Source organism: Carcharodon carcharias, chromosome 21 (assembly GCF_017639515.1).
Source record: "Carcharodon carcharias isolate sCarCar2 chromosome 21, sCarCar2.pri, whole genome shotgun sequence".
Taxonomy (NCBI): domain Eukaryota; kingdom Metazoa; phylum Chordata; class Chondrichthyes; order Lamniformes; family Lamnidae; genus Carcharodon; species Carcharodon carcharias.
In genome coordinates this window covers 87077260-87099435 of record NC_054487.1, presented here as the reverse complement: position 1 = coordinate 87099435, position 22176 = coordinate 87077260, and the positions used below count along the sequence as shown (strand labels likewise).

At 41.5% G+C, this 22176-nt stretch overlaps 1 protein-coding gene across 8 annotated transcripts in view; it reads right to left on the bottom strand.

Moving 5' to 3' along the window:
• ppp1r12a (protein phosphatase 1, regulatory subunit 12A) overlaps positions 1–22176 on the bottom strand; it is a 190804-nt gene that overhangs the window by 114939 nt on the left and 53689 nt on the right. For all 8 annotated transcript variants that reach the window (XM_041215819.1, XM_041215821.1, XM_041215820.1 and 5 more), the window contains exon 2: positions 364–494. In XM_041215819.1, the coding sequence (XP_041071753.1) occupies positions 364–494 (131 nt within the window). The remainder of the gene's footprint in view (positions 1–363; positions 495–22176) is intronic.

Sequence of the window (22176 nt, the reverse complement as noted above, 5' to 3'; positions counted from 1 at the left end):
AGATGACTAATTCTTTCTTTAAAAAGGATCGATCTTCAAGCAAATGCTTTAAAACTTCTGAACTCCAGTTTAGTATCAGGGAGCTTCAAGGTGCCAGTAACAACTTCCAACACCAATATAAGTTTGACATCAAGTGGAAATCTGTTGATTCGCAGCCAAGCAGTATTAAAGTTTAAAAAGGGGGAAATCCAGCCACCCTGTGGCAACATACACCCCTTGGCAGCCAATTATACAAAATTGTCGAATCCCCCCAGAAGGTTTCACCCTCTCCGTCCTTTAGATTTCCCTTAATGCTGGGGGAGGACAGCAAGGAAGAAATAAAAACACAAGTCTATAAAAAGAATTGTGGAGTTGTCTACTTACTCTGCTATGTCTGCATATCCACAGGAAGCAGCTGCATGCAATGGTATCCAACCTTCATTATCTGGCTGATTAATATTTGCAGAATGCTCCACTAGGAATTTCACCATATCCAGGTTATCATCTATACATGCCTAGAAGAGATATAAAAAATGTCTTTTTTCAATATTTGCTACAGATGGATAGTAGAGTCAAAAAAACTCAAGCACACCTTCTCACTACAGCATCTTACAGTGCTCATCCATGTACTAAATGAGCAAAGTTCAGATATTACTTGCAACTTGATCTTACTGCCAAAACTACACTGCAAATTAGCATCAGGTAATTTTTTTGTGTTCTTGATGAGTTAATTCATCATTGTTCCAAATCCAACAGGAAGACCAAGCAAATTAAATAACTTTCTTTTAAAAAATCAGAAAATGAGCACCAACAAATTTGCAGCTCTGACTTCCCATGTTCACTTTCCAAACATTCCAAATTGTTTGGGGGAAGAGTAGGGAACAAGAACGAAGGTTCAAGCATCCTAGACTTTTTTTTGAAGGTGAAGTGAGAGCATGAACAAAGAACAAATATAAAGAGAAAATGTTGCTAATTCCCAACAGTTTTGTCAGCAACTGCTGAAATGAAGGCAGGTTGCCAGTTAAGATGTAGATCCTTCACCAGAACTCTGCTAACACAATTTATCTCTTCACAGAAGTTAATAGGCCAACGTTTTTATTTCAGGCTTGGCTTTTGTATTTCTGCCCCACTAGTACAAAATAACTTATGGACTGTTTGAAACAAAACTCAACAATTTCAAACTAAAATATTCCATGATTACCTTCAAAATAAAACTGTCAGAATAAAAGAGAACTGGCATTTGGTGTTTGATGACTTCACAGATAACATGCCCAAAATATTGAAAGCAGTGACGAACACTGAAAATAAACTGGTGACAATAAGTCAAATCACATTTCAATACATTTCATGCAGGCACACACTAACAAGTCCTTAAGAAACAGTTAGTACATTAAAGGACTTATTTTGAAAGTTAATGGTCAAGATTACTGAACATCCACAAACATAGAAAAGGTTCTGCCAAAAGCATTTGGGAAAGAACGGTGTCACAATAATGTCCTTCACAAACAACATAATTGAATTTAACGTGATTTATATCACCATCATGTTCTTCATAAATCTGTTCCAGAGTGTGAACCCGATAAATTAAAAACAGGGTACAAAACTGTACTCAAAAACTTAATGCTTCACTGTCAAACTGACAAAAAGTAAATAAACCATGTCTATATTTCACATCAAAATCAACTGATAATAGCATAGTGCCTTAATGAAGAAAAGTTTAGCCTAATTATGATAAACCAATTATGCCACTTAAAATAGGAGGTTAACATATTTCTAAAATACTTGAGTGAAAGCAGTTTCACACCAGAGAGACAGCGATTAGTGCCAACAAGTTTTTCCTCTTTGGACGATTTGTCTGGATTTTGAGATTGAAGCTCAGTGCAAGGGAGCATAATTACAGAAATCTGCCTCTCAATCTATGATTTCCCCTCTGAGACAAAAACAATTACACATTCCAGATATTTTTCCTCCAAATCAACGATGATTATATTTGTGCATATACAGATATTCATGCACAGAGCACAACAATGAAGTTAACTGCATTTGGATAAATGCAGTCAGTTCTTTCCTTTAAGATCCTCACGAGAATCCTTCAAACATATATGTGTTTGGACCAATTTATTGAAACAGATAAACTCAAAGTCAGTGCTCTGCTGTCCTATATTTGAACCAAAATTGTAGCTGATGCCCCTTGTAGGTGATGTGATTATACCGTAACAAATAACACCAGGTCCTAACTAAAGTAGCTGGCATGTTCAACTTTGTAACTGACAAGAATAGAAATGGCAAATCCATCGTGCTATTTGCACGGTTTCCAAGTGGGAGGAGTATATAGCCCGACCACTTACCCGACAGCCTTTAAAATCAGAAAAATACCAAATTGCTAAACGCATACACTTCTTTAAATTAGGTTGATTGAGTCAGCTCCTTCATAGTCAACTGGACGCATGACAACAGGACTTTTTCAAAAAATTTATCGTGCAACCCTGATATGCATTGTAACTCTTTCGAGTACAAACCCGTTTCCATCTGTTTCAGATGAAGTTACATAGTTTCATAGTTTGCTATTGTGAGATTTGAACTCTTGATCTTGGGGTTCCAAACCCAGTACCATAACCACTTGGCTATTTAGGCCAAGCCCTGATATGCATTGTATCTGCCCTACAAAAGCTAACCCCTCAACGATCAGCTGGATTTTTTCTTCCCCCATTCAATATAGCATGAGCTATCATGGGGCAAAACAACAAAGAGATTTCCAGTCATTTTTTTCTCTTTTAGAAATTAATTAAAATTTGCAATAACAGTTTCAACAACAAATTAGGCACTCGATAAACAATTCCAATAGTTAATGTTAAAATATACATATGTATATAACTGTGAAAAAATTAATTCTGGAGTTTGTTTCACCATTTCAAAATAAATATGCAAATATTCCGCAACCAAAAGCCATTTGATTTAGTGCCATTCAGTAATGACTGTTTGGGTGTTGGCCGCTTTGAACCCACAACGACCTCAACCATTTCCTCAGGTTATCGCCAATACCTCGCCTAGTGGTTAGTAGCAGGCCCCTATTTATCAAGATTGATCCTTAAGGTATCAAGCATTTTTATTCTAATTAATTAGTGAACACATGCTTGAGATCTGCTGCTCCAAGGATTTCACAAAGAGAAAAAAATCAAAAACCAAAACCTTTAATATGAAAACTAATGCTTTCACACAGAAGCTAGGTGCGCTGTAACATATTTCACTTTCCAAAAGGGATTAGGAAGCTTCTATAAAAGTTAGCTAAGGAAGAAACTGAGGGAAATCCATCCTTAAAACTTTTCCAATGTCAGGAATTGGCAGACAACAAAGGGGGCTCCTTTATTGATCATGTCAAGCAATAGGCAAGTCTTCCAGCACTTCCTGTAGGCAATGCATCATTCTGAAATATATTTAAGCTCTTTGGCCGGAAACACCAATAGTAATGAGTGGCAAAAGTTTCAGCTATAAATTCTCACAGCCGTTAAGGAATTTTTAAAAACCAGCTTCATTCTCAAATCACCTCTCACCTCAACTAGCTACAAAGCTGTAACAATTCTTTAGCTGGTCACATGTCTGACAAACTACCAATTAGTTCAAATAGGAACATGCTCCCTGATTCTATTTTCTCCAGATGTGTTTCATGTCAGCTTTCTGAAATGAGTATTACTTAAATTCACAAAGCTTCACTTATTGCTATTTTCAACGGATATTTTTCAAAGCACTACATTTTATCTGATATTTACATGTTATAAAGAATTAGTCAAGTTATTGACTCAAGATGAGAAAAGGAATCACTGGTGTTAGCTTTTCTTAGTTTTAGCATGAGTTGCAAACCAATGTTATTTTCTACTACGTTCACTCAAATGTAAATCTTGTCTGCACCCTAACCAGCGCTTCTATATCCTTCTTAGAATATCGCGGCCAGAAATGCACCCAGTACACCAAGTGTGGTCTACCCAAAGTTCGATACAGGTTTAGCATAATTCCATTTCAATTTTCACAACAAGTGCAACTGCCACTCTTAAGGGCCCTATGGGCATACAGAATAGAACTAGTAGTCAAAACAGATTTTGTTTGCTAAACGTTAAAACATGGCTAAGGGCCTGGATCGAGAGCTAATTTCAGAGAACAGTCAGTAACAGTGCAACGTAGAGGTGAAAAGAACAATGTAATATGTAGGGAGAGCTCTAAAGAGTGCCAGGGTATAGATCAAATGGAGGTTGTGTTTGAACTGCAGTTTTGTAGTAAGGATGAACTTCCTATAACAAGAGGATCAAATTTGTTAACTGCTATTTTGATTAGGATATCAAGTTATAGTAGTTGGTGTGTAGGTCTGACAAGTTACATCAAAGATGTATGATGCCAGATCAAAGCAACAAAGCTTTGAAAGAGCATGGGCATTCCTGAGGCTACTTCTTACAAGTAACATTGAACAGCTGGCTACAAGTGGGCTGAGTTTCAACTACCCTTGATGGGTCCTATCCTGACAGGATAAAAGCCCCGAAACCCTAATGTCTGTTCTGATGATGAAATCACTAGGATGTGGTCTTATCAGAAAAGGTTGTCTGGTTTGGTAAACAGATAGAACGGATTATGAAGCTGGAGTTCTGTACTCAAGCAACATCTAGTCAATGAATAAAGTCAGGGTCATTTTGGGTGAGGAGACAGCCATTCCACCCATTGAGTTGATGCCAGGTCCCCATGAAACAATCCAGTCAGACCCAGTCCCTGCTCTATCTCCGTAGCCCTGCAGGTTTATTTCTTCAAATGCCCATCCAATTTCCTTTCAAAACCATCGATTGGGTCGGCTTTCATCATCCTTATAGACAGCAAGTTCCAGATCAGAATCTTAGCACAGTAGGAGGCCATTCGGCCCATGTTCACAGCAGCTCTTCAAATGAGCATTATGACCTAGTGCCATTGCCCCGCCTTTTCCCTGTACCCTTGCACTATGTAGAAAAGTTCTTCCTCATATTCTGGGGTTATATTTTTCTGAAGTTTAGAAAAATGTGAGGCAATCTGATTGAAACTGACAAAATTCTGAGAGCTTTGAAAGGGTAGAAGCTGAGAGATTGTTTCTCCCAGTTGAGAAGTCTCAAACACAGGGGTACAGTCTCTGAATAAGGGGCCAATCATTTAGGATTGAGAGGAGGAGAAATTGCTTTGCTCAAAGGTTTGTGAATCTTTGGAATTTTCTACCCCAGAGGGTTGTAGATGCTCCATCATTGAGTACGTTTAAGGCTGGGATAGGCAGATTTTTGGTCTCTCAGGGAAGAGATAGGGAGAGCGAGTGCGAAAATGAAGTTGAAGCCCAAGGTCAGCCATTAACATAGTGGCGGAGCAGATTCCACAAACCATATGGTATTCCTCCTGCATCTCTTGCCCAAAATATTAAATCAGTGACCCCTGGATCTTGTACCAATAGCCAAGGGAAGTTTTTCCTCATCTACCTTATCTAAGCCAATCATAATCTTGTACACTGCCATCAAATCTCACATCAACCTCCTTTGCTCCAAAGAAAACAACACTAGCCTTTCCAACCTAACCTTGTAACTAAAACCGCCCCCATTCTGGTAAATCTCCTCTCAAACTCTCAAGGACCTTCACATCTTTTCTAAAGTGTTACGACCAGAACTGCACACACTACTCAAGTTGGGGCCTAACCACAGCTTTATAAAAGGTTCAGCATAACTTCCATGTTTTTGTACCCAATGCCTCTATTTACGAAGCCCAAGTTCCCATATTGCTTTGCTAACCACTCTCAATAAGTTTTGAAAGAGACATCAAATAGCACAAAAATCGTACAACTATTTTGTTCATGGAGCATGAACAGCACTGGCAAGGCCACTTTTATCACCCATCCCCAGGAGCCAGATGGTGGTGTCGGCCGCTCTGCTCATTCATGACAGTAATCCCGTGATGGCATGGGGTAGAGTGTTCACAGAAACAGTGAAACAGCAGCGATACATGTCCAAATCAAGACTGTGTAGAGTTTGGATGGAAACCTTTGAGATAATTGTGCTCCTATGATATTGCTGGTCTCTTCCTTTTGATTACAGGGTAGGAGCTGCCATTAGATGGTGTGGACAGTCCTCTTTGCATCAGGTTATGCTGTGCCTGAACTGTGAATATTAAATGTTTCGTACTCCACCCTTAACCATCAGCCTAAAACTTCTCTCACAGAAACAACTGTAAAGTCTTCTAAGGCTATGGCATTCAATCTTATTGTCCTTATAGAGCTCACAGCTATTTCATATTGAGTTTAGCTTAGTTTTCCCATGAATTTGCATATACTGCAAGTTGCTGCACAAACACATCTTGATATTGATTTAAGATTAATCTACCAACTAGACAACACTGAACAAAAAAAACTTCTCAAACTGCAAGTCACCTGAAGTAAGCACACAGGGGCTTGAGGCATTGCATGTGGCCTGAAGTCTGGATCCTCTTGCTTCATGGGAATAGGTTTGGTACATAATCATGACTAAAGAATTCTTCAACAGTGTAAACTAAAGCAAATACTGTATGAAAGGAATTGTAACTTTCTAAAAAGTACAAATTTAATATTTTAAATTCCAGTTCTTACACAAATTTTTGGTGATCAAAGTAAAAATGAAGCCATGTGAAAGAAAAAGAGTTACGACAGGACAGAGAAAGGAAAAAAGAGTTCCAGAGGATACAGTAACGTAGAAATACTGAACTTTACAAATGATAACAGCAGATAGGTTTACAGCATGCTGACGTGAGTACTGCAATTAAACATCAAACAACAGCTGAGAAACATGGGATAATAATTTTTAGCTGCTGTCAAATGCCCAGACCAATGAGGGAGGCGATGACAATCAGTGCAGTTCTCCAGTTTGCTCTATTGACCGAAGAACATGGATGCTTCTGATTCTTTTTCTTTTAAAAAATTGCTTTTGACACTAAGCTGTGTGACGAGGCGACAAGTATAAAAGGAGACTGACTGAATTTAAGAGGCTCTACACGAATGAAGTGGGCAGCTTAAGGAGCAGCTGCAGATAAATTTTTAGGGTGAATCCAATCCACATTGGAGTAAGAAAAATTAAACATATTTACATGATGAAGAGGAGCCCACTGGCAAAATGCTCAAAAATAGGAATGGGGGTGGTGAACCTTCCTGTTCACTAATGACTGGTTGTCAACAAGAATACCTAAGTACTGGGTTGCAACTCAAGGTCATTTGCCTTCAAGTTAAACCAAGTTATTCTAATCTTCCAGACATAATTGGAGGGAACACATTTGGAATAGAGAGATCAATTTCATACATCATTTCTTTTTATTTGTTCACAGGATGTGGGCTTCACTGGCTGGGCCAGCATTTATTGCTCATCCTTAGCTGCCCTTGAGAAAGTGATGGTGAGCTGCCTTCTTGAACCGCTGCAACCCACAGTGCTATTAGGAAGGGACTTCCAGGATGTGGACCCAGTGATAATGAAGGAACAGCAATATATTTCCAAGTCAGGATGGTGAGTGACTTGGAGGGGAACTTCCAGGTGGTGGTGTTCCCATCTATCTGCTGCCCTTGTCCTTCTAGGTGGTTGTGGTCGCGGGTTTGGAAGGTGCTGGCGAAGGAGCCTTCGATGGTGGAGGGAGTGAATATTTTTGGAATTGGTGCCAATCAAGCGGGCTGCTTTGTCCTGGGCAGCCTCAAGCTTGTTGAGTGTTGTGGGAGCTGCACTCATCCAGGCAAGTGGAGAGGATTCCATCACACTCCTGACGTGTGCCTTGTAAATGATTGATAGGCTTTGGGGAGTCAGGTAGTGAGTTACTCGCCACAGGATTCCTAGCCTCTGACCTGCTTTTGTAGCCACAGTATTTATATGGCTAGTCTAGTTCACTTCCTGGTCAATGGTAATCCCCAGGATGTCGATAGTGGGGGATTCAGTGATGGTAATGCCATTGAACATCAAGGGGCGACGGCTGGATTCTCTCTTGTTGGCAGTAGTCATTGCCTGACGCTTGTGTGGCACAAATGTTACTTGCCACTTGTCAGCCCAAGCCTGGATATTGTCCAGGTCCTGCTGGATTTGGACATGGACTGCTTCAGTGCCATCCAAAAGATAATGACTCATTGAAGAGGATTCAGAGAGGAGCTGAAAGGGTGTTTTCAGGACTAAAAATTCCAAGACATAGCAGCGAGTATACATACAACCAGGCTTGTCATTCAGTTTTTGTTTGGGGGGGGGGGGGGGGGGGAGAGAAGCCTAATCCATATGCAAAAGTAAAAACACATTCAAGTTGATGTTAATATAGTATCATAGGATGCAATTAGAAAATTGGAAAACTGATAAGCCTCCTAAGAGTCAAAATCATTCCCTCCCCAGCATTCCCAACCAGTAATGGATTTGTTCAGAAGATTCAGAGCAGAATCAGCAAATACTGCTTCAGTAAAGTCAAGATAGCAATTTTTGTCAAGGAAGAGACTGGTGTCTCAAGTTTTGATAAGGTAGATTAGAATACACTGTAGACCATAACAGACCTTATACTACTGCCAGCAAGAAAAAGTGTCATTTGTGAAAACATCCAACAAGGTTTAAACAAATAGAAATTGTGCAATTTTGACCATCTTATGGTGTCACAAAGAAATGCTCACAACTCCCCTCAGGCAATTCAATAAATTGGGCCTTATGGACTGATCTATTGAAGGGGCAGGTTATATGTACCTGTACACGATTCCAATTTTACTACCCGTTCTCTTTAAATGTTGAATCTAAACTGCCATATTTATAAATTTATGAAAATTATCTCCCTTGCCTTTCTAAAATTACATTTCACTCCCGCTCTTGGAAGGATATGCTGCCGCAAAGATAGTTCATCCACGTGTAATTTTCGAACAGATATCTTATACACATTTAATTTGGGAAGACAGCCTACAGCCAAAACGCCTTTAAATAGGACCACGGAAATTTACAACACAGACATAATTCAGCACATCTCTGTGGTCGCTCTTCTGGAGAAAAACTAATCTTAGCCACCATATTGACTACAAACCCACCTGAACACATAGTTATGTAAACACATGACCCATCAATACAGTGATGGTGCAGTGTCAATGACTAAAAAAATTCCTGTGCAAGCCTAACTCTCTGGAGCCTATAAAGTTGTGTCATCTTAGCCCAGTTATACAGTGGAAATTGGACAAATAGCGTCTAAACAGCCCTTAAAAATTCTGAAATCAAATTCTACTCTCCGCAAACTTGAGGTCATCCAAAATTCTGCTGTCAGAGTCTTCACTCGCAGCAAGTCCCATTCCCGTCACCCATGCTCACTGAACTATTTTGGTTCGCAAACATCATCTTGATTTCAAAATTCTCATCTGTTTTCAAATCCCTCTATCGCCTTGCCCTTCCCTATCTTAAATCTCCTCCAACCCCTCAACTCTGAGTTATGTGCACTCCAAATTCAGCCCTTTGTGCATTCCCAATTAAATTTCCTCCATTATTGGTGTCCATGCCTTCAGTTGCCTAGGCTCCAAGCTCCAGAATTCCCTCCCACTGCCTCTGTACTTTGCTTTCTCTTTGAAGTCACTCCTTAAAAACTACCTCTTCGACCAAGTTGTTGGTCATCTAACATCTCCTGTGTGGCTCAGTCTTACCTTGTTTTAGTGTTTCTCTGAAGCACTTGAGATGTTTCATTATGTTAAAGGTACCATATGTTGCTGCTGTCCTTCACTCAGATTGTTCAACCTATTGGCTTTATTCATAGTTTTTATACTACCTTATGTTCACTAAAATTTAGGACAATATATGATTGTTCAGTTAGCAGAAATCGTTAACATGACATTTGAACCAAACAGATGCAATTGTCCACCCTAGATGCAAGATTTAATTCATGGTATCACACTAAAAATGAAACCTCAATTAGCAGATTTCTCAATTTTGACTAATAAATGCCTGAAATTGAGGGGCTGAATGGCCTACTTCTCCTATTTTGTACGTTCGTACAAGAGGCACTGCAGCAATTCACCAAGCCTCCTTCGACAGTACCTTCCAAACCTTCAATCTCTACCTAGAAGGACAAGGGCAGCAGACTGCCACCTGGGAGTTCCAGTAATCACTTCTAGGTGGTAGTCTGCTGCCCTTGTCCTTCTAGGTAGAGATCAAAGGTTTGGAAGGTACTGTCGAAGGAGGCTTGGTGAATTATATCCTTTGATACTATATTAACATCGCTCATCAAATCTCTTGCATATAGTATACTGTTGCCACTATGCGTCGGTGATGGAGGTGACTGTATAAGGTGGTGCATGATGTGCCAATCAAGCACATTGCGGTGTCATAGAGAAGGCTGAGCTTCTTCCATGTTGTTGGAGCTGCACTCATCCAGGCAGGTGGAGAGTATTCTATCACACTCTTGACTTCTGCCTTGCAGATGGGAGGCAGACTTTGGGAAGAAAGGAGGTGCATTACTCACTGCAGAATTCCCAGCCTCTGACCTGCTCTTATAGCCATAGAATTTATATGGCTGGTCCAGTTAAGTTTCTGGTCAACAGTAACACCCCAGCATGTTGATCGTGGGAATTCTGCAATGGTAATGCACTGGGGGTAAGGGGGAGAAGGTTAGAATTTCTCTTTTTGGAGAAAGTCAATGCCTATTACAACTATCCATGTCATGAATGGAATAAAACTTTGTTTCATTTCACTTAACTTCACATAAAAGAGACCTATGAAACTCAAAATTAGATTTAGTGCAATTTTCAGCATCATTTTTTTTTAAAGACAACAAATTGTTCTCTCAAGTATTCACAAAAAACTTTGCTCAGAATGCATTCTTAAACCAGTTTTAACTTGACCAACAGATTTTAGGCTGTCAAAGGCAGTGGATTAGATACCAGCCTTGCACCACTGAGATCTTGATGCCGTTTCAGGCCAAACTGATGGCAGGTCTGCTGACTGCTGGCTGGAAGGGTCCCAAGCTTCACTGGTCTTTGGGCTCTCAGTGCAGCAGTCTCAATCCAGTTCCTAATTGACACTGGCATTGAACTCAATCTCCCACAGAAGCCACTGGATGACTAGCATGTGAAAACAAAACAAAAAATGCCTGGCTTAGGCACATTTTTGGAACAGGAAATAATGAGTTTTATTCTTCAGCTCACCAAGTTATACCTGACACAGTGCTTTATGCTGATCACAGTTTGCTAAATCCCTCGTTTTGACATCGGGAAAATTAGCAAATTGCAAATTACAATTTTCCAAAAGAAAAAAATCACTAGTGGCTAATTTCACAACTTTCCATAGACGAGTTGGTAAAAAACATCAAAAACAAAAGCACAGAATTCAGGACAGATAGCATCAACAGAAACAGCCAACTATTTGAAATATCGAATGCCCTTGGAAGTAGTACAGCACACATTGAACATAATATTACCAGGGCTCAAATGGTTAAATCAGGAGGGAAAATGGCAAAACCATAGCTTGCATTCCTGAATTTGGAAGGTTTAGCAGAGATCTAATGGAGGTTTTTAAAATCATATGAATTCAATAGGGAAAAACAGCAAAATTGGTTCCTCTGGTGGTGGAATCGGGAAGCACTTTTTTCCATGTTCTAAACAGGAGAAATTGGCCTGAAATATTGACAATCAACAGCACTGCTTTGCCCTAGATGTTGTCAAGCTTTTTGAGTATTTTGGGAGCTGCACTCATCCAGGCAAGTGGAGAGTATTCCATCACACTCCTGACTTGTGGCTTACAAATGGTGGACAAGCCTCGCGGAGTCAGGAAGTGAGTTACATGCCACAGAATTCCCAGACTCTGACCTGCTCTTGTAGCCACAGTATTTATTTGGCTGGGCAGTTCAGTTTCTGGACGATGGTCACCCCCAGGATGCTGATGAGGATTCAGCGATAGTAATGCCACTCAATGTCAAGAGATGGTTAGATTCTCTCTCGTTGGAGATGGTCATTGCCTGGCACTTGTGTGGTTTGAATGTTACTTGCTACTTATCAGACCAACAATTTTGTGGATAAGTCAATGAAAATGCCAAATAGCAATTTTCTCCACATCTGCAACAATCCACGATTGAGAAGCCTAAAATACATGGCACCAAGAAAATAACCATAACATTGAACAATCAAACTCTGGCTGCACATTGGTTGGGACATACCTGGGAGATCATTGCTCCCTTGATCAGGCTAATTCATTATTTTCTGGGCCCAGGAGCTGATTGATGCATTGTAATCAAGCACAAACTACTTTAATGATACTTTCTATTCACGGAAACACTGCTGGCTTCAGGTCATTTTGTCTTCCCAATCGAGGTATATTTCATTTTGCTACTGACACTGCTCAATATTTTGTCATTTCATTAAGAATTGGCTGGTTTTTATTTTTATTTGTTCATGGGATGTATGGGTGGCTGGGCTAGTATTTATTGCCCATTTCTAATTGCCCTCAAGAAAATGCTGAGCTGCCCGTTAGAATCACTGCAGTCCATGTGCTGTAGGAACACCCAGGGTGCTGTCAGAGACGGAGCTCCAGGATTTTGACCCAGTGACAGTGTAGGAACTGCGATATAATTCCATGTCAGGATGGTGAGGACTTAGAGGGGAACTTCCAATGGTGGTGTTCCATGCATCTGCTGCCCTAGGTGGTACAGGTAGCGGGTTTCGGAAGTGCTGTCTAAGGAGCCTTGGTGGGTTGCTGCAGTGCATCTCGCAGATGATACGCAATGTGACCACTGTGCGTCAGGGTGGAGGGAGTGAATGTTTGTGGATGGAATGCCAAACAAGCAAGCTGCTTTGTCCTGGACAGTGTCAAGTTTCTTGACTGTTGTTGGAACTGTCCACATCCAGGCAAGTGGAGAGTTTTCCATCACATTCCTGACCTGTGCCTTGTAGATGGTGGACAGGTTTTGTGGAGTCCGGAAGTGAGTTATTAGCTGCAGAATTCCCAGCCTCTAATCTGCTCTTATAGTACTGAAGACATGTGCTCCAGAACTTGCTGTGCCCCTTGTCTGCCCTGTACAGCTACAATACTGGCATCTACATAGCAGTGTGGAAAATTACTCACGTATGTCCTGTATACAAAAAGCAAGACAAATCCAACCAAGCCAATTACTGAGTTAAAAGCAAAATACTGCGGATGCTGGAAATTTGAAACAAAAAATGGAAAATATTGGAAAAACTCAGCAGGCCTAACAGCATCATTGTACCACTCCCAGTATCACCCCTTTGTCCATGACATCTTTGTCAATCACTCCTTTGTCTCCATCAATCTATCGCTGGCCTTCTATCCAGCTTCACCTGCTCCACCCCCCCTTAAAGAGTATAACTTTCATCACATTTTTACTTCTCTTTAGCTCTGAAAAAGAGTTATATGGACTCGAAGCGTTAACCCTGTCTTTCTCTCCACAGATGTTGTTAGGCCTGCTGAGATTTTCCAGCATTTTCTGTTTGTGTTCCAGCCAATTACTGCCCCAGTCTACTCTGCCCCAGTCTACTCTCCACCATCAGCAAAGTGCTTTAAGCGGCACTTGCTTAGCAAAACCTGTTCACTGACACCCAGTTTGTGTTCTGCCAGGGTCACTCAGCTCCTGACCTCATTACAGCCTTGGTTCAAACATGGACAAAACAGCTGAACTCCAGAGGTGAGTTGAGAGTGACTGCCCTTGACTTCAAGGCAGCATTTGACCAAGTGTGTCATCAAAGAGCCCTAGCAAACTGGGGTCAATGGAAACCAGGCAGAAAACTCTCTACTGAGAGTCAGATCTAGCACAAAGAAGCTTGACACCATCCAGAACAAAGCAGCCCACTTGATTGGCACCACATCCACAAACATTCATTCCCTCTGCCACCGACGCACAGTAGAAGTTTGTGCCATCTACAAGATGCACTGGAGTTCACCAAGGCCCCTTCGACAGCACCTTCCAAACCCACAACCATTACCATCTAGAAGGACAAGGGCAGCAGACACATGAGAACACCACCATCTGGAAGTTCCCCTCCAAGTCACTCACCATCCTGACTTGGAAGTATATTGCTGCTCCTTGAGTGTCACTGGGTCAAAATCCTGGATCTCCCTTCCTAACAGCACTGTGGGTGTACCTACACCACATGGACTGTGGCAGTTCAAGAAGGCAGCTCACCACCACCCTCTCAAGGGAAATTGGGGATAGGCAATAAATGCTGGCCCAGCCAGCAAGTCCACATCCCATGAATGAATTAAAGATGGTTGTTGTTGCTGGAGGTCAATCATCTCAGTTCCAGGACATCACTGCAGAAGTTCCTCAGGGCAGTGTTCTAGGTCTAACCATCTTCAGCTACTTCATCAATAACCTTCCATCCATCATAAGGTCAGAAGTGGGGATGTTTGCTGATGATTGCACAATGCTCAACACCATTCACGACTCCTCAAACACTGAAGCAGTCCATGTCCAAATGCAGCTAAATTTGGGCACTGACAAGTAGCAAGTAACATTAATGCGACACAAGTGCCCAGCAATAATCATGTCCAACAAGAAAGAATCTAACCATTATCCCTTGACATTGAATTGCATTACCATCACTGGAATCCCCCACTATCAACATCCTGGGGGTTAATATTGACTGAAACTGAACTAGCCATATAAATACTGTGGTTACAACAGCAGGTCAGGGGCTAGGAATCCTGAGGCGAGTAACTCACCTCCTGACTCCCCGAAGCCTGTCCACCATCTTAAAGGCACAAGTCAGGAGTGTGATGGAATGCTCTCCACTTGCCCGGATGAGTGCAGCTCCCACAATACTCAAGGAGCTTGACAACACCCAGGGCAAAGCAGCCCAATTGATTGGCACCCCATCCAAAAACATTCACTCTCTCCACCACTGATGCACAGTGGCAGCAGTGTGTACCCTCTAGAGATGCACTGCAGCAACTCGCCAAGGCTCCTCAGACAGCATCTTCCAAACTCACTACCACTACAATCTAGAATGACAAGGGCAGTAGACAGATGGGCACACCACCACCTCGAAGTTCCCCTCCAATCTACTTACCATCTTTACTTGGAAATATATTATTCCTTCACTGTTGCTGGGTCAAAATCCTGGAAATCCCTTCCTAACAGGACTGTGGGTGTACCTACACCACATGGATTGCAGCAGTTCGAGTAGGCAGCTCACCACCACTTTCTCAAGGACAACTCGGGATGGGCAATAAACGGTGGCCTAGCCAGCGACATTCACATCCGATGAGCGAATAAAAACAAGCCACAGTACTTACATGGCTGGTCCAATTCAGTGTCTGGTCAATGATTATTTTTTTGTCCCTCTATGACTCAGATTTGTGATTTTACACTCTATTTTACAACTTAAGAAAAGCTCAAAGAATATAATGTCTCTGATTGAAGTACAAGATAACCCGGTAGGAGTCAAGATCAGCTTTAAGCAGGATCCTAAAAGTCGTCTAAAAGCAATAAAATAATATTTAGAAATGCCATTCACGACCACCAGACGTCTCAAAGCACTTTACAGCAAATGCAGTACTTTTGAAGTGCAGTCACTGTTGTAATGTTTGGCCCCTAAATACTGTTCAATGTAACAGCTGTATATTTCAGTTCTGGATTGTGCAGGTTGAGTTTTTCACATCAGCCTCAACATAAAGTAATGCAAATTAAAATGATCATTTGATTCCAGGGATTAATAAGAGGAACTTGCAAAGTTGGGTTGATACGTTTTAAGCTGCTGTCGTGGCAGGTTGCAGAAGTGTTCATCCACAGATGGAGAAACTCCAATCTCTCCAGCCTCAGAAGAGATTAATAGGGCATGTTACAAGCAGCAACTGCAAAAATGTAAATTTGGCCAAGTTGATTTAAATTTTCACTGCAAGAAATCTAGCCAGCAAAAAAAATAAATTGACATTGAATCTGGGACCCAAAATGCTTTTTGATTCAATTATTAAGTTTTAAGTTAGCTGATCCCTGCCAGCACATTACAATTGGTCTTGGAATCCCCACATTAAGACAGAAAAAAAGGTTCAGGGTTCCCATACCTGATCACCATTATCCACACTTCCTTAGCTTGAATCAATTTCAAAACTCTCGAGTTCCATCCCACACAAACACAGCTGTATCCTATTCCAAAGTTCCAGTTACCTCTACACACCGACCTGTGCTAACTCAATGTTCTTCAGGATACCAAATTACTTACTTGCAAATCTGTGGCCTTAAGCTTTAGAAGGAGTAGACCATATGGCCCCTCGAGTCTGATTCATCATTCAATAAGATAATGGCTAATCTTTATTACTTTCGTGCCCTACCCCATTTTATCTCATTTCCCTTAATATCCAAAAATCTGTTTATCTCAACCTTGAATATATTCCCACTGCCTTCTGGTGTGGAGTATTGCAAAGATTCATAATGCTTTAAGAAATGTCTCCTTATTCAGTAGCTGATCCCTTATCCTGACATTGTTTGCCCAGGTGGGGACTGTAGAACACAGGGCCACAATCCAGCGTCTACCTTACCAAGTCCTCAAAGGATTTTACACATTTCAATGAGATCATCTCTTATTCCTCTAAACTCCAGATACTATCGGTCCCTTTCACTCAACCTTTTCTCAAATAAATGTTCCTTAAATCCCAGGAATCAATCTAGTGAATCACTCATGCCAAGGCAACAACTTGTATTTATATAGCGCATTTAACGTAATAAAACATCATGAAGTGCTTCACAATGGCATTATGTAAAAATAAAGCTACATAAGATGATCTTGGGGCAGATAACTAAAAGCTTGGTCAAAGGAGTGAGTTTTTGGTGTGCCTTAAGAGAAAGGGAGATGGAGAAGAATTGGGCACAGACAGCTTAAGGCAAAACAAAAACAGAATTACCTGGAAAAACTCAGCAGGTCTGGCAGCATCGGCGGAGAAGAAAAGAGTTGACGTTTCGACAGTTCTGTCGAAGGGTCATGAGGACTCGAAACGTCAACTCTTTTCTTCTCCGCCGATGCTGCCAGACCTGAGTTTTTCCAGGTAATTCTGTTTTTGTTTTGGATTTCCAGCATCTGCAGTTTTTTTGTTTTTATCTCTGTGTTTAATTGACTGCCACTGCTCTTCAAGAAATGCCTACCTCCTTGAAGAAGTTCTGTTCTTCTCTGCGACAAGATTTCCGTACCTCTCTTTTGCCTTGCTCACCTTCATTGCTTTCCATTTCCCTCCTGGTGTTTGACAAGGTGTTTACTAAAAACCACTTTCACAGCCATACCTCCTTTCTCAGTGACTGTCTCCGTCTCCGACTTACCCCACATGGATTTCAACTGAAATTCCACCCCTCACGTTTCGAACCCACCCAGGATTACAGGTATCTCCGGGACATAAAACGTTTCTCAGACTGCTGTTCCCGTCACATTCTGAAATCCACACTCAGTGCCATGCGCCGCCATGTGAACACACTCGACCTCTCCCTTCAGCAGCACCGCCGTACCCTTTTTCAAAGCTGCGCGTGCCCTCAGTTTCATTTTATTCTTCGGCTCATCCGACGCCTCAACAAGAAACTTTTTCTCTTTCTCTCAAGTGCTAAGGAACGCAAGCTCCAACAATTCATCGACACCAACACCCATCTAGGACCCTCCACCCCTGCCTGTTCCTCCGTCCCCACCCCATCTTCCAATCCCAGCCCCAGCCGTGTATTCGCTATACCCCCTGACCTTCCCCTCTCCGATGCTGAACGTTCAGTGCTCAGCAAAGGACTTAGTTTCATACCCTTAGGCCCTCACCTCAATGAATTTCGGGCTCGGCATGATGCTGAACTCTTCTTCCACCGTCTTCGTCTCCGGGCTCACTTCTTTGGGCAGGAGTCCTCGCCCCATTCAACGGATCCTTTCACCCACCTCCAATATTCTCCCTCCACCTGGACCCCTCCCTCTGGATTCTTACCTTCTCTTGATCTTTTCATTTAGAACTGTCGGCGCGACATTAGTCGTCTCAATTTCTCTGCTCCTCTCACCCATTCTAACCTGTCTCTCTCTGAACTTACTGCACTCCATTCTCTCAGGTCCAACCCTGACAAAATAGTTCTGTCGAAGGGTCATGAGGACTCGAAACTTCAACTCTTTTCTTCTCCGCCGATGCTGCCAGACCTGCTGAGTTTTTCCAGGTAATTCTGTTTTTGTTTTGGATTTCCAGCATCCGCAGTTTTTTTGTTTTTATCAGCTTAAGGCAATGTCACCAATGGTGAAGTGAATAAAATCAGGATGCTCAATAGACCAGAATTAGAGCAGCAGCAAGATTTCAAAAGCTTGTAGGGCTGGGGAGATTACAAAGATAGGAAGGGGAGAGGCCATGGGTGGATTTGAAAACAAGGGTAAAAATATTTAAAATCAAGGTGTTACTTAAATAAGAGCCAATATCAGTCAGCATGCACAGGGGTGATCAGCGAATGGGACTCAGTGCGAGTGAAAGCAGCAGTTCTGTATAACCTCAAGTTTAGGGAGGGTAGGAGGCCTGCCAAGAGTGTGTTAGGATAGTCAAGGTTAGTGGTAACAAAGGGTTTCAACAGATGAGCTGAGACAGGGATGGATTCAGGCAACATTGTAGAGGGGAACTAAGGAGTCTTAGTGACAGCACAGGCGTGTGGTCGGAGGCTCATCTCGGGGTTGACAATGACACCAAGATTGCCAACAGTTTGATTCAGCCTCAGTTGTTAGGGAGAGGGATGTAGTCAGTGGCTTGGTCATCGAGCTTGGGGTAATCAAAAACAACGGCTTTGGTCTTCTCGACATTTAATTAGAGGAAACTACTGCTCATTCAGTACTAGATGTCAGACAAGCAGTCTGACAATTGAGAGTGCGTAAGGCAAATATATCAGTCCTCAGATTAAGGTTGGGGGAGCTGGGGGGGGGAGCAGCTGGGGAGGCTACTCCAGATGTGGTCTCAAAGACCTGTATAATTGCAGCAAGACTTCTTTACTAACGCTCCAACCTCCTTGCAATTCAGGCTAGCATATCATTTGCCTTCCCAACTGCTTGCTGTACCTGCATGTTAACACCGTGATTCACATGTAAGAACACCCAAATCCCTCTGAATGCCAACATTTATGCGCATTTCACATTGTCACGAGCCGGAGGTAAAATAGCCAAGACAGACAACTTTCCTTCAATCTCCCCACATCTATCCTACCTCAAACCCTTCAAACCCAAGTATATTCTTTGGTGCTCCAGCTTCTGTTGCATCCATTTTCTGCTCCTCCAGACCATCCTTTGCCTCAGAACTACTCTCCTCAAATGTAACTTTTTCATCTTGCCGTTCTTCTCCCAATTTCAGACAGCTTAAATATAACTTGTCAAAATTATGCTTTAAATAGCCACTAGAAAGAGTGGACCGTTTAAAAATAAAGGATCTCCTATTTAATTTGGAGATGAGAACCTTTTTTTTCTCCACAAGGTCTTGAATATTGGGAACTCGCTTCCCCAGAGAGCAGTGGAAGCAGGGTCATTGAATATTTTTAAGGCAGAGGTAGATAGATTCTTGACTAACAAGAGTCAAAGGCTATCAGAGATAGACAAAATGCGGAGTTGAGGCTACAATCAGATCATTCATTAATCTTATTGAATGGCGAAGCAGACTCAAGGGGCCAAATTGCATATTCCTCCTCTTAATTCATATGTTCATTTTTCCTAATTCTTAACCTTCAGCTTTAATAGCGACATAAGGTTGCAGTAACGTGCAGGAAAACACATTTTCCCTTGAATTATTTTTAGCCATTGAAATTGTTCAGTACCTCCAGAGGATCACTCTTGGCTCTGATGAGGACTAAAACATCATAACATCAGGCCTCATTCTATCCTGTATAGTAACTTGGGAAAGTTGGTGACAAATAAAGGTGCTGAAAAATGCAAGATGTCACTGGCAATAGCGGCCATGGAACCATACATCATAATATTGGAAAAAAAGACGGAATAAAACAGATGAGAAAAAAAATACAACTTTCTTTCCCTTTCTCTCCCTTCATGCATTTGGTTCATGTCCAATGCTTTGCACCAAATACTGATCAATCTGCTCCTGAAGATTCAATTATGGCAGGCTCCTATTCTACCAGCGGCTATGCCCTCTAATTACTCACCACCCACCCAGCTGAGGGCAACTAAACTGAGACGCTGATCAGTTCTAGAGCATCCGAGTATCTGTGTACCTCATACCCACATGAGCTGCATTTCCAGAACTCTCAAACTTGAAGGGCGGAGGGTGGGGGTGGGGTGAAAACTTAGTCGAGAAGCTAATTGCTTAGTTTGAGTCTTTTCTACTGACTTTAGCTTTTTGTGCCTCACACTTCAACATCACACTTATAGACAAACCCAAATCCAAACACACTGGTATCTCAGTAAGAATCTCAGCATCTTAGAGAACAGAAGGCTGCCATTCTGCCCATCATACTTACGTTGGCTCTTTGAAAGAGCTATCCAATTATTCACACTCCTCCTGCGTTTACCCCCATTGCCTGAAAATCTTCCCTTTTCAAGTATTTATACAGATTACTTTTGAAAGTTACTACTGAATCTGCTTTCTCAATGTTTTCTTGCAGTGCAGTCCAAATCACAAAATCCCACTGCTCAAGTTCAACATGGGTTATCCTAAACTTCCACAGGATTTTCCATGTGATGAGAATTCAGAACTCCAGACTTGAATATATAAGCACATCTATTTCACAAAATATAACAAGCAAATAGCTAAATGGTATACAAGGTGCACTGCAGCAACTTGCCATGTTTCATCAACACAACCTTCCAAACCCACGACCACCTAGAAAAACAAGACAGCTGGTACATAGGAATGCCACACATCATCCTGGCTTGAAAATATATCACCGTTTCTTCACTGGTTGCTGGGTCAAATTTCTCAAAATCCCTTCTTCATTATTTAACCACTACAACAGCTGTAACAAACCATGAAACCTTTTCCATAATCCCAACAAATCGCTTTAAATAGCACAGGAAATTTATGACAAGAAGCCATTCACCCCATCATGTGCCTTCCGGTCAATGAAGGGTCACCCAGCCTAATCCCATTTTCCTACGCCAGGTCTGAAGCGCTACAGATCAAGGCTCTTCCAGTAAACATTCAAGTATTTTTTAAATGTGGCGAGAATTTCTGTCACGTTTGTTTAATTTGAAGTTAGAGGAAAAAATCTAGTGCTCCTTATGACAGAAAGCAGTTAGCTTGAATAGTCAGTTTAAAAAGAACTGTACAGAAGCTGTGGGAGCAGACTGGGAAAAAGCAGTCTATATATGTCCACAGCCAGGACAAGGAGCTGAAGATTTCAGAGTCTTAAAATTGGAGGGTCACTTAGCCAAAAACGAATGGAAAGATCTCCATTAATCCTGTATCTTGGAGGAAACTGGAATAGTGAGGAGAATTAAAATAAATTCCAGAGGACTGCAGCATACCTTTGGATTGGTGCCAGGAAAGGTGAAAGCATCTGCAGGATTTTGTAAGATAAGGGGGCTCTTGGGGGCAGTTTGCAGGGGTGGGAGTAAAAAGTAGAATGGAATTTATAGAATGTGTTTGTATAAGCTATAGTGTTAAGTTTGTTGTGCTTGCTTTGTTTAATTTGTCTTCATCTAAAGTAAATTTTCTTTGTTCAAAAATATGAAATCTTGAGGCATACTTCTGCCGGTTAATTGCTGGTTGTTCGGATTTCTTCTTCAAATATCAACTGTTCCTAACAGGATCATAACACAGGATATGAACCTGTTCCTTTCAACTTCAGTCACTAAATGCTTTATACAACCTGAATACCTTTCATTGTTATTTCTCAATGATTGCCAAAATTTTCGTTCCCCCACACCTGGAAAGAGTAAAATAGCCATTACAGATTAAAAAGCTGCTGCATTCATCAAGGCAAGGAGATCAAAATTCAAGAGCTTTTGTTAAAAAAAAGTTTGCTAAGTGTATGAATCAATAAACTGAAGTGATGCATCAAATCCCAATTTTGAAAGTGATTTTGCAATACTTTTGGTAGGAATCCAACTTTCTTTGTGGCTCACCCCGACCTTCTCTTGGACAATTCGGAATGGGTAATAAATGCTGGCCTGGCCAACCACACCCTGAAAGTATTAATATTTCTACCAGAAGTACTGTGCGCTGAACATGATATAGGCTAAAAGAATAAACGTTGCTTCCTTGACACAGGCAACAACCTTTGAAGGTCAAGAAAATGAAATTCTTCCAGCGCCAGCACTGTAGTACA